This window comes from Dipteris shenzhenensis, chromosome 29 (assembly GCF_047967505.1).
Source record: "Dipteris shenzhenensis isolate YYH24624 ecotype China chromosome 29, Dip_SZ_1.0, whole genome shotgun sequence".
NCBI classification, from domain to species: Eukaryota; Viridiplantae; Streptophyta; class Polypodiopsida; order Gleicheniales; family Dipteridaceae; genus Dipteris; species Dipteris shenzhenensis.
In genome coordinates this window covers 12,849,155-12,862,559 of record NC_141624.1, presented here as the reverse complement: position 1 = coordinate 12,862,559, position 13,405 = coordinate 12,849,155, and the positions used below count along the sequence as shown (strand labels likewise).

At 40.3% G+C, this 13,405-nt stretch overlaps 1 protein-coding gene across 1 annotated transcript; it reads left to right on the top strand.

Moving 5' to 3' along the window:
* Window positions 1–511: 511 nt before the first annotated feature.
* Window positions 512–2,053, top strand: LOC147882451 (tropinone reductase homolog At2g29150-like). Its single transcript, XM_087400910.1, has 5 exons — window positions 512–657; window positions 797–1,004; window positions 1,105–1,324; window positions 1,400–1,506; window positions 1,605–2,053. Exons 1-5 carry the CDS (start codon window positions 566–568, stop codon window positions 1,773–1,775), a joined length of 798 nt encoding a protein of 265 aa, XP_087257036.1. The 5' UTR covers window positions 512–565; the 3' UTR covers window positions 1,776–2,053.
* The last annotated feature ends 11,352 nt before the right edge of the window (window positions 2,054–13,405 follow it).

The following is a 13,405-nucleotide window of genomic DNA, read 5'->3' as shown; positions in this document are numbered from 1 at the left end:
CAGTACACTTCTGAGTCCCCACAGTGCTGTCAACTTCTCTCCTGCTCCTACTAGTTGAGTGGTGAGGGCGGAAGATAGCAAGGCTGAGGGGGTTGCACAGATGGAGACATAGCGAGCAGATAACACAATTCCATGCAAAGGTGTCAAAACAGCACAAAGGTCGAAGAAATTCAATGCGCCACATCTAGCCCAAATAATTAATCACACCTTAGCGTATGTTAATTGACATATTGTAAATTAACCTTAGCTTAATTTAGTTTAATTAGATTATGCTTAGCTTTATCAGGTTAAGGTTACAAAGGGGAACTAACTAGATTATGAGATTGGTACATTTGAAAGTTTGTAACTAGAAAGATTGGTACATTTGAAAATTTGTAACTGTCCAATGTGGAGTAGGTTGCCGTGATTGACACGAAGCTGAGGTCTTGGGTGACATCAAGATACTATTCGTTTCTAATGGGTGTAAATATATATATGTATGTATATATATTTGTATACTAATGGGTGTATATATTATTATGTATACTGGGCTTTGTGCCTCGGAGATTGGAAGTCCCTGTTTTCCATGGATAGCCAGCATCTTTCCTCTTCTCTTTCAACTCGTTGGAGCTTGCAGGGTCGAACGGCGCTTGTAACTGGTGGTACTCGAGGCATCGGGTAGCCACACACATGCATTTTCTGCAATCCTCCCGGGGTTTCATTGTTTGTGGTTGTTGGATGGGCCTTTTGTTTTGTGTGAGCTATTCGGAAAAAAGCTTATTCGAGACACAGCTCATGGTTGCATTCGATCGCGCAGGAAGGCAATAGTGGAGGAGCTGGCAGGGCTAGGAGCATCTGTGTATACGTGTGCCCGCACAGCAGCGCATTTGGAAGAGCGGCTCAAGCAATGGAAAGACGCTGGATTTGCGGTAGAAGGTTCAATTTGCGATGCCAATTCATCCGCATCACGCATCCAGTTGATGCAAGAAGTCTCTAGGCATTTCGACGGGAAGTTGGATATCCTCGTAGGCTGCCCGAGGGCTTTATCCTCATTGCTTTTCAGCTGGAACTCGATTACAATGATGCAAAGGTGATTCTAACTAAGTAAATCTGTTCAATTGGCAGGTTCACAACGTGGGCGGCACAGCCGTGAAGCCAATCTTAGATGTCACGAAAGAAGATTACGACTTGGTCATGGGAACAAACTTGGAATCCGCTTTTCACTTATCTCAGCTCGGCCATCCTTTGCTGAAAGCTTCCCGAAGAGGAAGAATGGTGTTCATCAGTTCCATTGCCAGTTTCCTCACCTCCGCGGCCCCTATTGTGGTATATCGAATGGCCAAAGGTACTCATCTCCACCTTCATCCTCGCCGCAGGGCAATGAATGGAATATTCTAATGTCCGTGCATCGACTTTGTAGCCGGCATGAATCAATTGTCGAGGGCTCTGGCAGTAGAATGGGTCAAGGATGGCATCTTAGTGAACACGGTGGCTCCTGGAGTCATAAAGACGGAGCTTGCTGATGAGGTGAATGAGTTTTTTCAGTGCTTTTGGTATAATTTGACGCAATGATGTGGCTGCTGCTGTGGGAGGTGAGGATGAAGGGGGTGATGATGATGATGCAGGTGTTGGGGCAGTCGGAGAAGATTGTGAGAGACATTCCGGTGGGGAGGATGGGAGAGGTGAGCGAGGTGGCTGCAGCAGTTGCGTTCTTGTGCCTGCCGTGTTCATCCTTCATCATGGGTTCCATTCTGGTGGTAGATGGTGGATCCTCAGTTCGCCCTCCTTTCTCCTGAAGGCATCCACTCCTTAGTAGTCCAAAATTACTTGTCTCACAATGTCATACTTAGCACACTTCACTACTCCTACTTAACACACTCGAGAATCGATATACAATCTTCAAAATTTGTCTAGCGATTTTGATTGATTGCCATTAGGACAGTCGATCAAAAATGTGAATAGTCCAACTTTCATATCACATTATTTTAGTCTCTCCAAAATTTTATGATTGAGTGTCATAAGGAGAGTTGTGCAACTTTTTATTTTAGAAGTTAGTAGTTATCTTGAGCAATAATCTATACTCAAGTTCTTTTCAAATTTTTAGTTTAGGATTTCATCAATTTTGGTCTCATGGTCAATCTTATCGCCATTTTAATACGTTTGTCATATGCTTGTAGGCCATCTCCATTGATTTTCATGGCTTTCCCCGCCCTTTGCAAATTGCAATTTCAGATGTTAGAGTATAGCATCCTTGCTTCCAGGTGAAAATCTTTTTTTTCCTCTCAAACTTCACTCATGCACACTCTTTGGTGAGTGGGATTCATGACTTTTAAGTCTTAGAGCTTGAGTGAAATACTGCACATAATGCCTTGATGTGGGTGCCATCATGGAAGTTGGTTTAAAATAAATCTCTTTGTCAATTTAAATTAAAATAATATGACATGTGAAATGTTATCAATAAAAAATTAATGCAAATTTATCTTTCGGTCCATTCCAAATTAAAAAACATGAAACTTGAAAAGAAAACGAATCTAGGACAAACATGCTTATAGTTGTACAATTTTCATTAGAAAAGAGGAGGTTGTTTGCTTTTTGAAATCCTAAATCAATTTCAGTAAAAAAAGAGTGAGGTTGTTTGCTTATTTCAAATTCTAAATTATATAAACATAGGAATGGACATTTTGTATATAATGAACATAACCACAAAACTAAGTGATATAATAAATATAGGGAATCATGAACATAATCTATATAAACATAGGGATGAGGAATTGAAATTTTGATGTAATGAACATTGGAAAGGGGAAACTTTGTTTCTTTCGATTTTGGGCATAGTATTGTCACTTTATATCAACATAGTTGGAGTTACTATCCAGTTGCAAGCTTGACTTTAAATCAAACTTATCTAATTGTGAACGCAGAATAAAACCATTTTTTCTATTTGTTATGCTCGAATCGTGGTACTGCGTTTGGTGATTTGCTTTGTCCCTTCGCCCTTGTTCACTCAGGTTGTGTGGGATGCAATCGCCTTTTTGAGAACCTAGCAAGATGTCATCTCAATGTGTGAATTACAGTGTCGTGAATATGTAACATGAGGGGCAAGAGGGAAACATGCAACTTAGAAAGCAAATGGTGAAATAGATAGATAGGTAGACATACATACATACATACGTATAAATATATATAAATATAAATATAAATAAATAAATAAATAACTATAACTATATATATATATATATATATAGAGAGAGAGAGAGAGAGAGAGAGAGAGAGGGATGTACATGAACCAAAAACTGATTTCTTCTAAATTACTTAGCCAAACAAGCCAAACATATACAACCATCTAAGAGGTTGTAATCTATGTACCCATGCTACCTTGGTAGCAAGAATGACCCGAACTCCTAGGAGTCCTAAGATTTTATATACAGGATTCCTTTGATATACATGACTCCTCAGATATTCGTGATCACAACAATACAAAGTAACTATAGACGCGCAAAATAGCAGGCGCGTCTATAGGCGTTGCTTGAATTGAGAAATTATAGGTGCATCTAACAGCGCATCTATTTGCGCGTGTATTGACACGTCTATTAACGCGTTTACACTGAAAAAATACGGACGCATCTAAGACTGCGTCTAACAGCGTGTCTATTTGCACGTCTATTAGTGCATCTACACGCCTCAATATCTATATCTTCTATCTCATGATCATCCTCCTCTCGTATCACGGTCATCATCACCTCCATGGCCATGATCATCCTCCATACGCTCCATATTAGTAAATGTACTATACATCACTTTGGAACGTGGCATAATAGGTATGACATGCTACCATCTATTATTATCCACCATTGGTTGATAGACAACCTAATTCAAACACAAATATAATCATGTTATTTTCCTGGCATCGAAGGTATCAAATATTTAAAAGTGAGTATTTTTATATGTGTGTACAATACCTGTTCACATTGTTGCGGTAGTACTAGTGTGTCCTTACTTTGCCAAAACTTTGTGGAGGCAATAGTTACAAAGCCACTCGCATGGCGTTTGATTGTTGCATTAGGGTCTCTTTCCACCACATCCTTAGACCACTTTATATCCAAAACATGCCCAAGAAGCGTCGAAAGTCAAACTTAATAATATCTTGGATTATGCCACAACAATCATCCATGGCTCCATTGGCTCCCTCAAAGCTAGCAATGACGCATCAATCTTGTGTGTTTCTCTAATGCTTGCCCTCACACCATATAGCATTGAACATAGTGCACCACACCAAGACAAAATCAATTAAATAAGCAATCTAAATTATTGAAAGCTCCTAATCATGCATAACATTCTATATACCAACCTTGCTCATGCATCCCCTAGCATACTCCTATTCTTCCATTGTGATATGCATCCCCTCGTCTTTCTCTGCTTCCTCCATTTCGTCAAGTAGCCAATCCACATGAATATCCTTTGGAAGTGCTCTTAGATACTGAGGGTATCGCACACGAGATCCGTGGTGTGTACGAAAGAGGGTCCTTTCTTCTTGTCTTCTTGCCTTTGCATCATCGTATCTTGTCACCCATCTTTTCATCACATCACTATTAAGCACGCAATAGAGGTTGATATTATTAAGCAACTTCATGTCTATTACTTTGTTGCGTCCTTTTCCTTGAGGCACAATAGAGGTCATCCTTAGGTCTTCATCATCTCTCCATAGTCATGGGAGAGAGCTATCCACATCAACAAGAAACTCAGAAATATATACAAGTGACTCTTAAACCCTCGGCCATGCTACCTTCGGGTCTTGCATTTTGTCTCACGAAACCCTTCAAGGTCTTCATGAAGTGCTCGAGGAAGAACAACCATCGTGCATGTATAGTACCGCATATAGCAATCTCATCCACCAAATGCACTATGAGATGTAGTTGGCTTGTGAGAATAGAATGTGGAAATGTCTCCTCCACTAAACTAACCACCTCCACTGACATAACTCGAGCATTCTCAAGCGTGGTGGGATCTATTTCCTCGGATGTGCACACTTTTTCCGAGCAAAAACCTACGAGCAGAAAAGTACGAGTGATAATTTTTGACACCAACCATGCTTGTATATTTCTCAAAGGAATATACAATTCTTTCTTAATTTCTAATTTATGGAACCATATACTTACTTATTTTTCATTATAACCCTCATTTTAGAGAACATCATCTATATATGAACAAATAGTGAACACTTTAGAAAATCCTATAAATACCTCCCTACCATACTCTCTTTTGAGGATTATGGTAATTAAATCAATTTAAAAGAGTTTCCCTAATATTTAGCAATCCCATATTTGAAGCTCTCATATAACAATGTATACCATATTCCTTGGATGAGTAGGAAAAAGATATTTAGCAATCCCATATTTGAAGCTCTCATATAACAATGTATACCATATTCCTTGGATGAGTAGGAAAAAGATATTGGAAACCTCATACTTGAGGCCATTATAATCGATCATAAATTAATCTCTAATACATTATCAAATATGGGAAGGCAAGGAACGAATTTTTAAAATATTCCCAATTCTCCAAACCTAAGTACTTTTAAGGAAATGTGGTCTCTATTGAACTCCTTCCTACCATAATATGAATTAGGGAGAAGTTGTAACTCTCATATACATCTTGAAATTTTTACTTTTTATCTTTTATAACTATCAAAAGTATAATTTTAAGCCTACCATTGCATAGATCATGAAATTTTGAACATTTTTCCTTTTTACAGCTCCTCAATCTGAGATAAGGAGAAAAAGTTATGACCCCTTCTGTGTAGGCTCTCCAAGGGTATTCCGCCGGCGGAATAGGGTTGGGGGGCAAGCTCTTCAAACCATATTCCTCTGGAAAAATATGCTTAGAGGGTCTATTAAAAAAGTATTATATTATTTTCTTAGGTCATCCTGAGGAACTATATAGAGGATATTTGCTCAAAATTTCATGATCCAACCAATGGTGAAAGGAAAAGAAAGGATTTTTGAAAGTGATTAAATAAGTCGCCACTTGGACATTATATATGTATATTATATAAAGGTATATTTATATCTATATCTATTTATTAGTATTTCGTATTTACTTACATATTCCTTGAAATAATTTGGATTTTTTTGCTCCCCAAAAATGACTTGAGCCTATATATTTTGACCCCTCCTACCTTTTGTCCGCTCGTTGCTCGGGGGTTTTTGCTCGAAAAATGGAAACCCCCTATATCCTTTGAGCTCACATACCTAGAAATGAAAAAGTACACCGTATTAGCAATATGAACACCTTGCATGGAGCATTGATATGCATCACATTTTGTATCATGTAAAGTACCTCACAAGCTCGCCCATCTTGTAAATACAATCCTTCACGTCCTTCGATGCACTACGAGAAATGCTAGTAGGTAGTATGAACTGAACATATGAGGAATGGTTGATTAGTTGCTTCTAATTCACTCACAAATTTGAAAGGAAAAAGATATTATGCACATAAAATACTTACTTGGAGCATCTTGTGCCAATCATGAGATTTCAAGCCATATAATTGCTCTACACCTCTTTTCTTGCTCTTTGTAAAGGCCCCCTTCAAACACCTCATGCATCCAGTGATTGTAGTAATAGCGCGCTTCACTGCCACCATCTCTAGCTTTGATAACCTCCACGGTGCACGAGGTAAAAAAATATGCCCATTTGGTCTCTCTTGTGGCCAAGCTTCACACATCCTCCCTGTGGTACGTAGATCCTCCCTTATGCCTGCGGAATCTCTTGTCCCATTCAAATGTTCCCAAATGGTAGATGCCACATTCTTGAAGATATGCATGGGATCAAGAAGGTGATTGAGGTTGGACCAATATGGTAAACAATAAAAGATGAAGTATCTAAACAAAAGCTAGTGTTAGCCGGCAATCATACTTTGAGATGTGATTGAGTGTAATCCTACGTGCATGATACATGTTTCCTCGGCATCAATCACACATACATTTGATTTTTTGCTCCAACCATATTTCGCGATGGTGGATACGGAGGGATTCATCCTCACTGGAGCTACTTGTTGAAGATGAAGACATCCTACAAATAAACAACCTAAAAAATTTGCTCTTGTATCAAATATTTAATCTTAAAACTTTGTGGCGCGTTTAATACCACGTCTAAAACCGCGTCTGTTCTGTGGTCCACGTCTATAGGTGCATCTGAACCGTGTTGTAGATGCATAGTTAAATATGCATTTAGACATGTATATAGACGTGCAATTAGACACACTTATAGATGCGATTTTCAAACCTACTTTTAGCGCGCTTGCTTTTTTTCACATACTTTTAGCATCATGCGGCTTGCTTTGCTATTAACAGACATAGTTCCGAGCATCCACACTTATCTCCAAGCACCCACACTTATCTCCAGGCTTATACAATCATCTCCAAGCACACAAGAGAAGAGGGTGAACAAGGAAGAGAAGAAAGAGAAGCAAAGGGTGAACAAGGAAGAGAAGAAAGAGAAGCAGCTTTGAAGAAGGACAAGAAGCTTCCATACCTCTATCCAAGGTAAGTCTCTTTACGGTTGACCTTCTTTGAAAGTTGCTCTCTTTGGATTCGTCCTTTATTGCATCCAAGAAACGAATGTTTTTGGTACTAGTGTTGTGCTTTTGTGTCGGGTGCATGTCCTTTTCAAGTTTTTAGAATAGTCCGTCTGTCGGAGCGTGTCTATAGACGCATCTGAGAGTGCATCTATAGATGCGTCTACTCTATTTTTGGAAACAAATAGCTGCGTCTATAGACGCGTTGTTATACGCGAAGATAGACGCGCTTTGTTATTTTTCACTGGCCTAGCCTTCCCTTCCCTTCCCTTCCCTTTCCTTTCCTTTCTCTTTCCTCTTCCCTTTCCCTTTCCACTTCCACTTCCAAGAAAAGGATTGCATATTGAATGATGGAAATAAGTGATTGCATGAATGAAAAAAGGGATTGCATGAATGATGGAAAGGGATTGCATGATTGAAGAAGGGGATTGCATGAATGATGGAAAGGGAAAGCATGATTGAAAAAAGGGATTGCACTCTATATTTTCCTCTCTTTTTCCTTCTCTCTTTTATCCTCTCTTTCCTTCTCTTTTCATCTCTTATTTTCTCTCTTATCTCCTCTCTTTTTCTCTCTTTTTTTCTCCTCTCTTTTCCTCTATTTTCCTTTCTTTCCTTCTCTCTTTTATCCTCTCTTTCCTTCTCTTTTCGTGGTAATTTTTCTCTCTTATCTCCTCTCTTTTTCTCTCTTTTTTGCTCCTCTCTTTTCCTCTCTTTTCCTCTCCTTTCTCCTCTCTTTTATCCCCACTTTTTCTCTCTTTTTCTCCTCTCTTTTCCTCTCCTTTCTCCTCTGTTTTATCCCCACTTTTCCTCTCTTTTCTACTCTCTTTCCTTCTCTCTTTTTCTCTCTTTTTCTCTTCTTTTTCTCTTCTCAACTCATTAGTAATCTTCTTTTTTTCTTTTTTCCAGTTCATCAAGTGGCCAGGAAGCTCTTCAAGCTCACTTGATCTTTGGGAGACCATCTTTCGGGAGTTATATATGTTAGATATCAATGCTCCACTCTCGTGTAACTATGCGAGAACCAGCTAACTCTACTTGTAAGCCCCCATATGAGGAGAAGGCATTTGAGTAGCTCAGTTATCCGGTAGGTCCTGGTTTGGATACCAGATGGGGGCCATGTGTGGCCTGATGGTTGGACGGAGTTGGCACACTGCCAACTAGGCTACATGCAAGTGCGGGAAGGCATCCCATGACTGACTACATTGAGGGTAGATGGAGCATTTCCCGGGGCAGCCCACTCTCGAGTTGTGGGACCCGTTTAGAGCCCCAGATGATCCCGGATGGCTTTGGGCCGAACGGCGACCATAGGTCAGTTGCTCTATTTTACACCATGGTTCTATTGTGTGGTCGATGGCCTATTTTGGGACCGACCCCCAGTTGACCATTTTAGGTGGACTGGGTCACCCAATTGGGTCCAACCGACTACGACTGGCTATATAAGAGCAAGCCCATGAAGCCCATTTCATCATTGGCTACAACAACCCTGATTCCTTAGCATCTAGCCTCCGTCCTCTACTATTTCGAGCTCTCCATCACGGCTTCTTTCACAGGAGTGCACGGCTGGGAGGCAGCGCCATCTATTATATCAGTTCTACAGTAATCAAATTTTTGATTCTCCATACTATCTGCTTTTCTCTCTTACGTATGAGATCCTGTTATCTATTGAGCATAGATGTTGTATCGTTTTCTTACATGGTATCAAAGCCTAGACTCTAGCAAGAAGACTTGGTAGTGTGTTTCTATTTACGAGCAGATTGTGAGAGATGGCCAGGCCTGCAAGACTGCGAATCCCACCGTTCGGCGAAAGCAGAAAGTTGGACAGCTCTAAGTATCCACTCTGGAAGTTCAAGATAAAGACCATCCTAAGCACATACGAGCTTTGGGATACTGCTACTAGGGTAGACGTGAAGCCGGTTGCAAGATCGGATCCAGCCAATGCAGGACAACAGATGGCTCCATAATGAAGAACAACACTTGGGACCTTGTGGATCGTCCACCAAAATGCAAGGTAATCGGCACCAAGTGGGTGTACAAGACCAAGTACAAGTCCGACGGTGCATTGGATAAGTACAAGGCTCGGCTCGTGGCAAAAGGATTCGCACAGGTACATGGTTTTGATTATCAGGATACTTTTGCTCCCACAGCTCGACTAACCACAATTCGCAGTGTTTTGGCTTTAGCAGCCCAGGGAAGTTGGCCCATGTTTCAGATGGATGTAAAATCCACCTTTCTGAATGGAGATCTCAAGGAGGAGGTATAAGTGGAACAACCACCAGGTTTTGTGATCCCCAGTTCGAGATCCCTGGTTCAGAAGGTAAAGTCTATAAACTGAAGAAGGCACTTTACGGGTTAAAACAGGCCCCACGAGCGTGGTACCAGCAGATTGATGCCTACTTTCTGCAAAACGGGTTCAGGAGGAGCCCATCTGATGCAAATTTGTATATCTTTAGAGAAGGAGGCAAGTATATGATCGTGGTCCTTTATGTGGACGACCTTGTCCTAACAAGGAACCATGAAAAGAAGATCTTGCAGACAAAGCATTTGCTAGGAAGAGAGTTTGAAATGACATCGGACCTCAGATTGATGCATTTCTGTTTGGGGATTGAAGTTTGGTAAGAGCCGAAATAGATCTTCATTTCATAGCTGAAGTATGCTAGAGAGATACTGAAGGCATTTGGCATGGCTGAGTGCAAGACAGTTGGTACCCCTATGGAGGTTGACGTGAAGCTCTCAAACGAGGATTCATCACCACTAGTGGATGAAGCGAAGTATAGCAGACTTGTGGGCAACTTGATTTACTTGTGCAACATGCGGCCAGACATCAGCTTTGCGACTGGTGTACTAAGCAAGTTTTCCAATAAGCCCCGGGAGAACCATTGGAGGGCAGGGATGCGTAAGCAAAATTGGATATTCCAAACAAGTGCAATGTGGCCTAAAATGCTTTAAAACACAAATAGGCCAAAGGGTACGCTATTGGGTTTGATGCTATGTATTATTAAATGCAATGACCTTTGGCATGCTTATGAGCCATATAGCAAGCAAGTGGATGGAAAAAGAAACAATGGATTCGCATAGGTGCATGGTTTTGATTATCAGGATGCTTTTGCTCCCACAGCTCGACTAACCACAATTCGCAGTGTTTTGGCTTTAGCAGCCCAGGGAAGTTGGCCCATGTTTCAGATGGATGTAAAATCCACCTTTCTGAATGGAGATCTCAAGGAGGAGGTATAAGTGGAACAACCACCAGGTTTTGTGATCCCCAGTTCGAGATCCCTGGTTCAGTAGGTAAAGTCTATAAACTGAAGAAGGCACTTTACGGGTTGAAACAAGCCCCACGAGCGTGGTACCAGCAGATTGATGCCTACTTTCTGCAAAACAGGTTCAAGTGGAGCCCATCTGATGCAAATTTGTATATCTTTAGAGAAGGAGGCAAGTATATGATCGTGGTCCTTTATGTGGACGACCTTGTCCTAACATGGAACCATGAAAAGAAGATCTCGCAGACAAAGCATTTGCTAGGAAGAGAGTTTGAAATGACATCAGACCTCAGATTGATGCATTTCTGTTTGGGGATTGAAGTTTGTAAGAGCTGAAATAGATCTTCATTTCATAGCTGAAGTATGCTAGAGAGATACTGAAGGCATTTGGCATGGCTGAGTGCAAAACAGTTGGTACCCCTATGGAGGTTGACGTGAAGCTCTCAAACGAGGATTCATCACCACTAGTGGACGAAGCGAAGTATAGAAGGCTTGTGGGCAACTTGATTTACTTGTGCAACACGCGGCCAGACATCAGCTTTGCGACTGGTGTACTAAGCAGGTTTTCCAATAAGCCCCGGGAGAACCATTGGAGGGCAGGGATGCGTAAGCAAAATTGGATATTCCAAACAAGTGCAATGTGGCCTAAAATGCTTTAAAACACAAATAGGCCAAAGGGTACGCTATTGGGTTTGATGCTATGTATTATTAAATGCAATGACCTTTGGCATGCTTATGAGCCATATAGCAAGCAAGTGGATGGAAAAAGAAACAATTCAAAATTGTAAATAGTGTTGTATTTATTAAAATATCTTTGCACATGCACAAATTGCACTTTTCCAACTTCTTCCATTTTAGGGTGAATCTAGATACCAATACCAACAACTATCAATGTTTTAAGACCACCATGCACTAGTCCCAATAGTTTGGATTTCAAATTTTTAATATGTTTTGGTTTTCCACAAAGCAAAAGAAAGTTATGGAGCATGCCCTCAAATGGGTACGCATCACTTTAGCACAAAATTGGAGGCCCATTAACCCATGCATAATGATCTCATTTAGGTGTGTCCTTGGGTAAGGAGAAGGTTATGTAGTGTACTTTAGAATGATTACTTGGTTGCATGTATGTATAGATCAACATTTTGATGTTTTTGAATAAATTGCTATATCCTATAGTCTTTAGGATGCATGCTTCACATGCAACATAACACTTATAATGCTTTAACGGTCTCGTTCCAATCCTTATTCCATAATTTTTTGCTCTCATTTTTAAGTTTGGAATGTGTACTACAACTTGAAGATAAAGTTTGCCGAATTCCATTGAGCAATGCAAAAGTTATGGGTCATGCAAGATACCCATATACACAAAAGTCCCTGAACCTCACCAAAAATGGCTACACCCAAGCAAACAATGACCCTTCTCCTCTAGCATGAGACACAAACTCTTGGAAGTCCCCCTTATGCTATTTTGTAGGGAGTGGTCAGGATATGGACTCTGCATGCATAAGAGGAATGATTCAAGGCATTGGATCTTTAATCCACATTCTCTCTTTCTTGTCTTGGTTGCATACACACCATTGTAGATCTTGAAATCATAGGCATAAACTTTCTCCAAAGTGTTATGTATCTCTTCCTTGTTTTCTTTATTGACCAAAATGAAAATATTGCAAATTCAAGCTCTACTAATGGTGGTATATAGTATTCTATCGATGAATTGGTGAATATGATTGGAAGAAACCTCATCAATAAAGAATACTTGGCGCTTATCCCAACTTGTTTCAACAAGTAAAAAGTCCTCATCTCAAATGCCCCTGTACACTACAAGCTTTCCAGATTCTAAAGTGATGTTCACATTGAATTGAAAGCCGTGGTTGATTGCATTTGTTATTCTCAGTTAATGCCCATGCACAAGCTTCTCAACATATGCAATCACCTGTGGTGGGATTTGGGATCTCATGAACGCAGTGACTACTTTGGCCCCATCTTCTTGATTCTTCATCCACCTATGTGCCCATGCCTTTTCCTTACCTGTGGATAAAGCAGTTACATGCTTCACAATATTAGGGTCAATATTGCATTGACTGATAGGGCGTCATCTATAGACACCTCGCTTTCATTAGGATTTCCGATGTCGAGGTTGTCTTACTTTTTGCAAAAGTATCATGATTCACTCTTTCAAAAATATTTTGTTGGATGCTTAAAAATACATATTGTGGCCATATAAAAATTGAAGGGAATAACCTTTGAAATTTGCTCTGCAATGAGTCTTCTGAAGTCCCTTGCTTGTCTAGCAAGTTCATTACAGGCATATGCATAATACTGACCATCAATCAGCTCAAATTTACAATGCAGCAAGAAATTTCTCTTTACCTCTGTCATAAAGTTCTCCAAATTCACCTCTTCACCCTGTTCATGCAGACTTTGTCGAAGGCTTTGTGTGAAGAATTTTCTGAAAGTCTCCTCAAAATGGGTAGGTCCTTCAAACATGATTCCATTGTCTACCTATATTTGGACAGAACACGATTGGATGTAAGACTACATTAGAGACCATGAGTTTCTTGCCATCCACCAAAGCCTTGAATATCTGCATCACATAA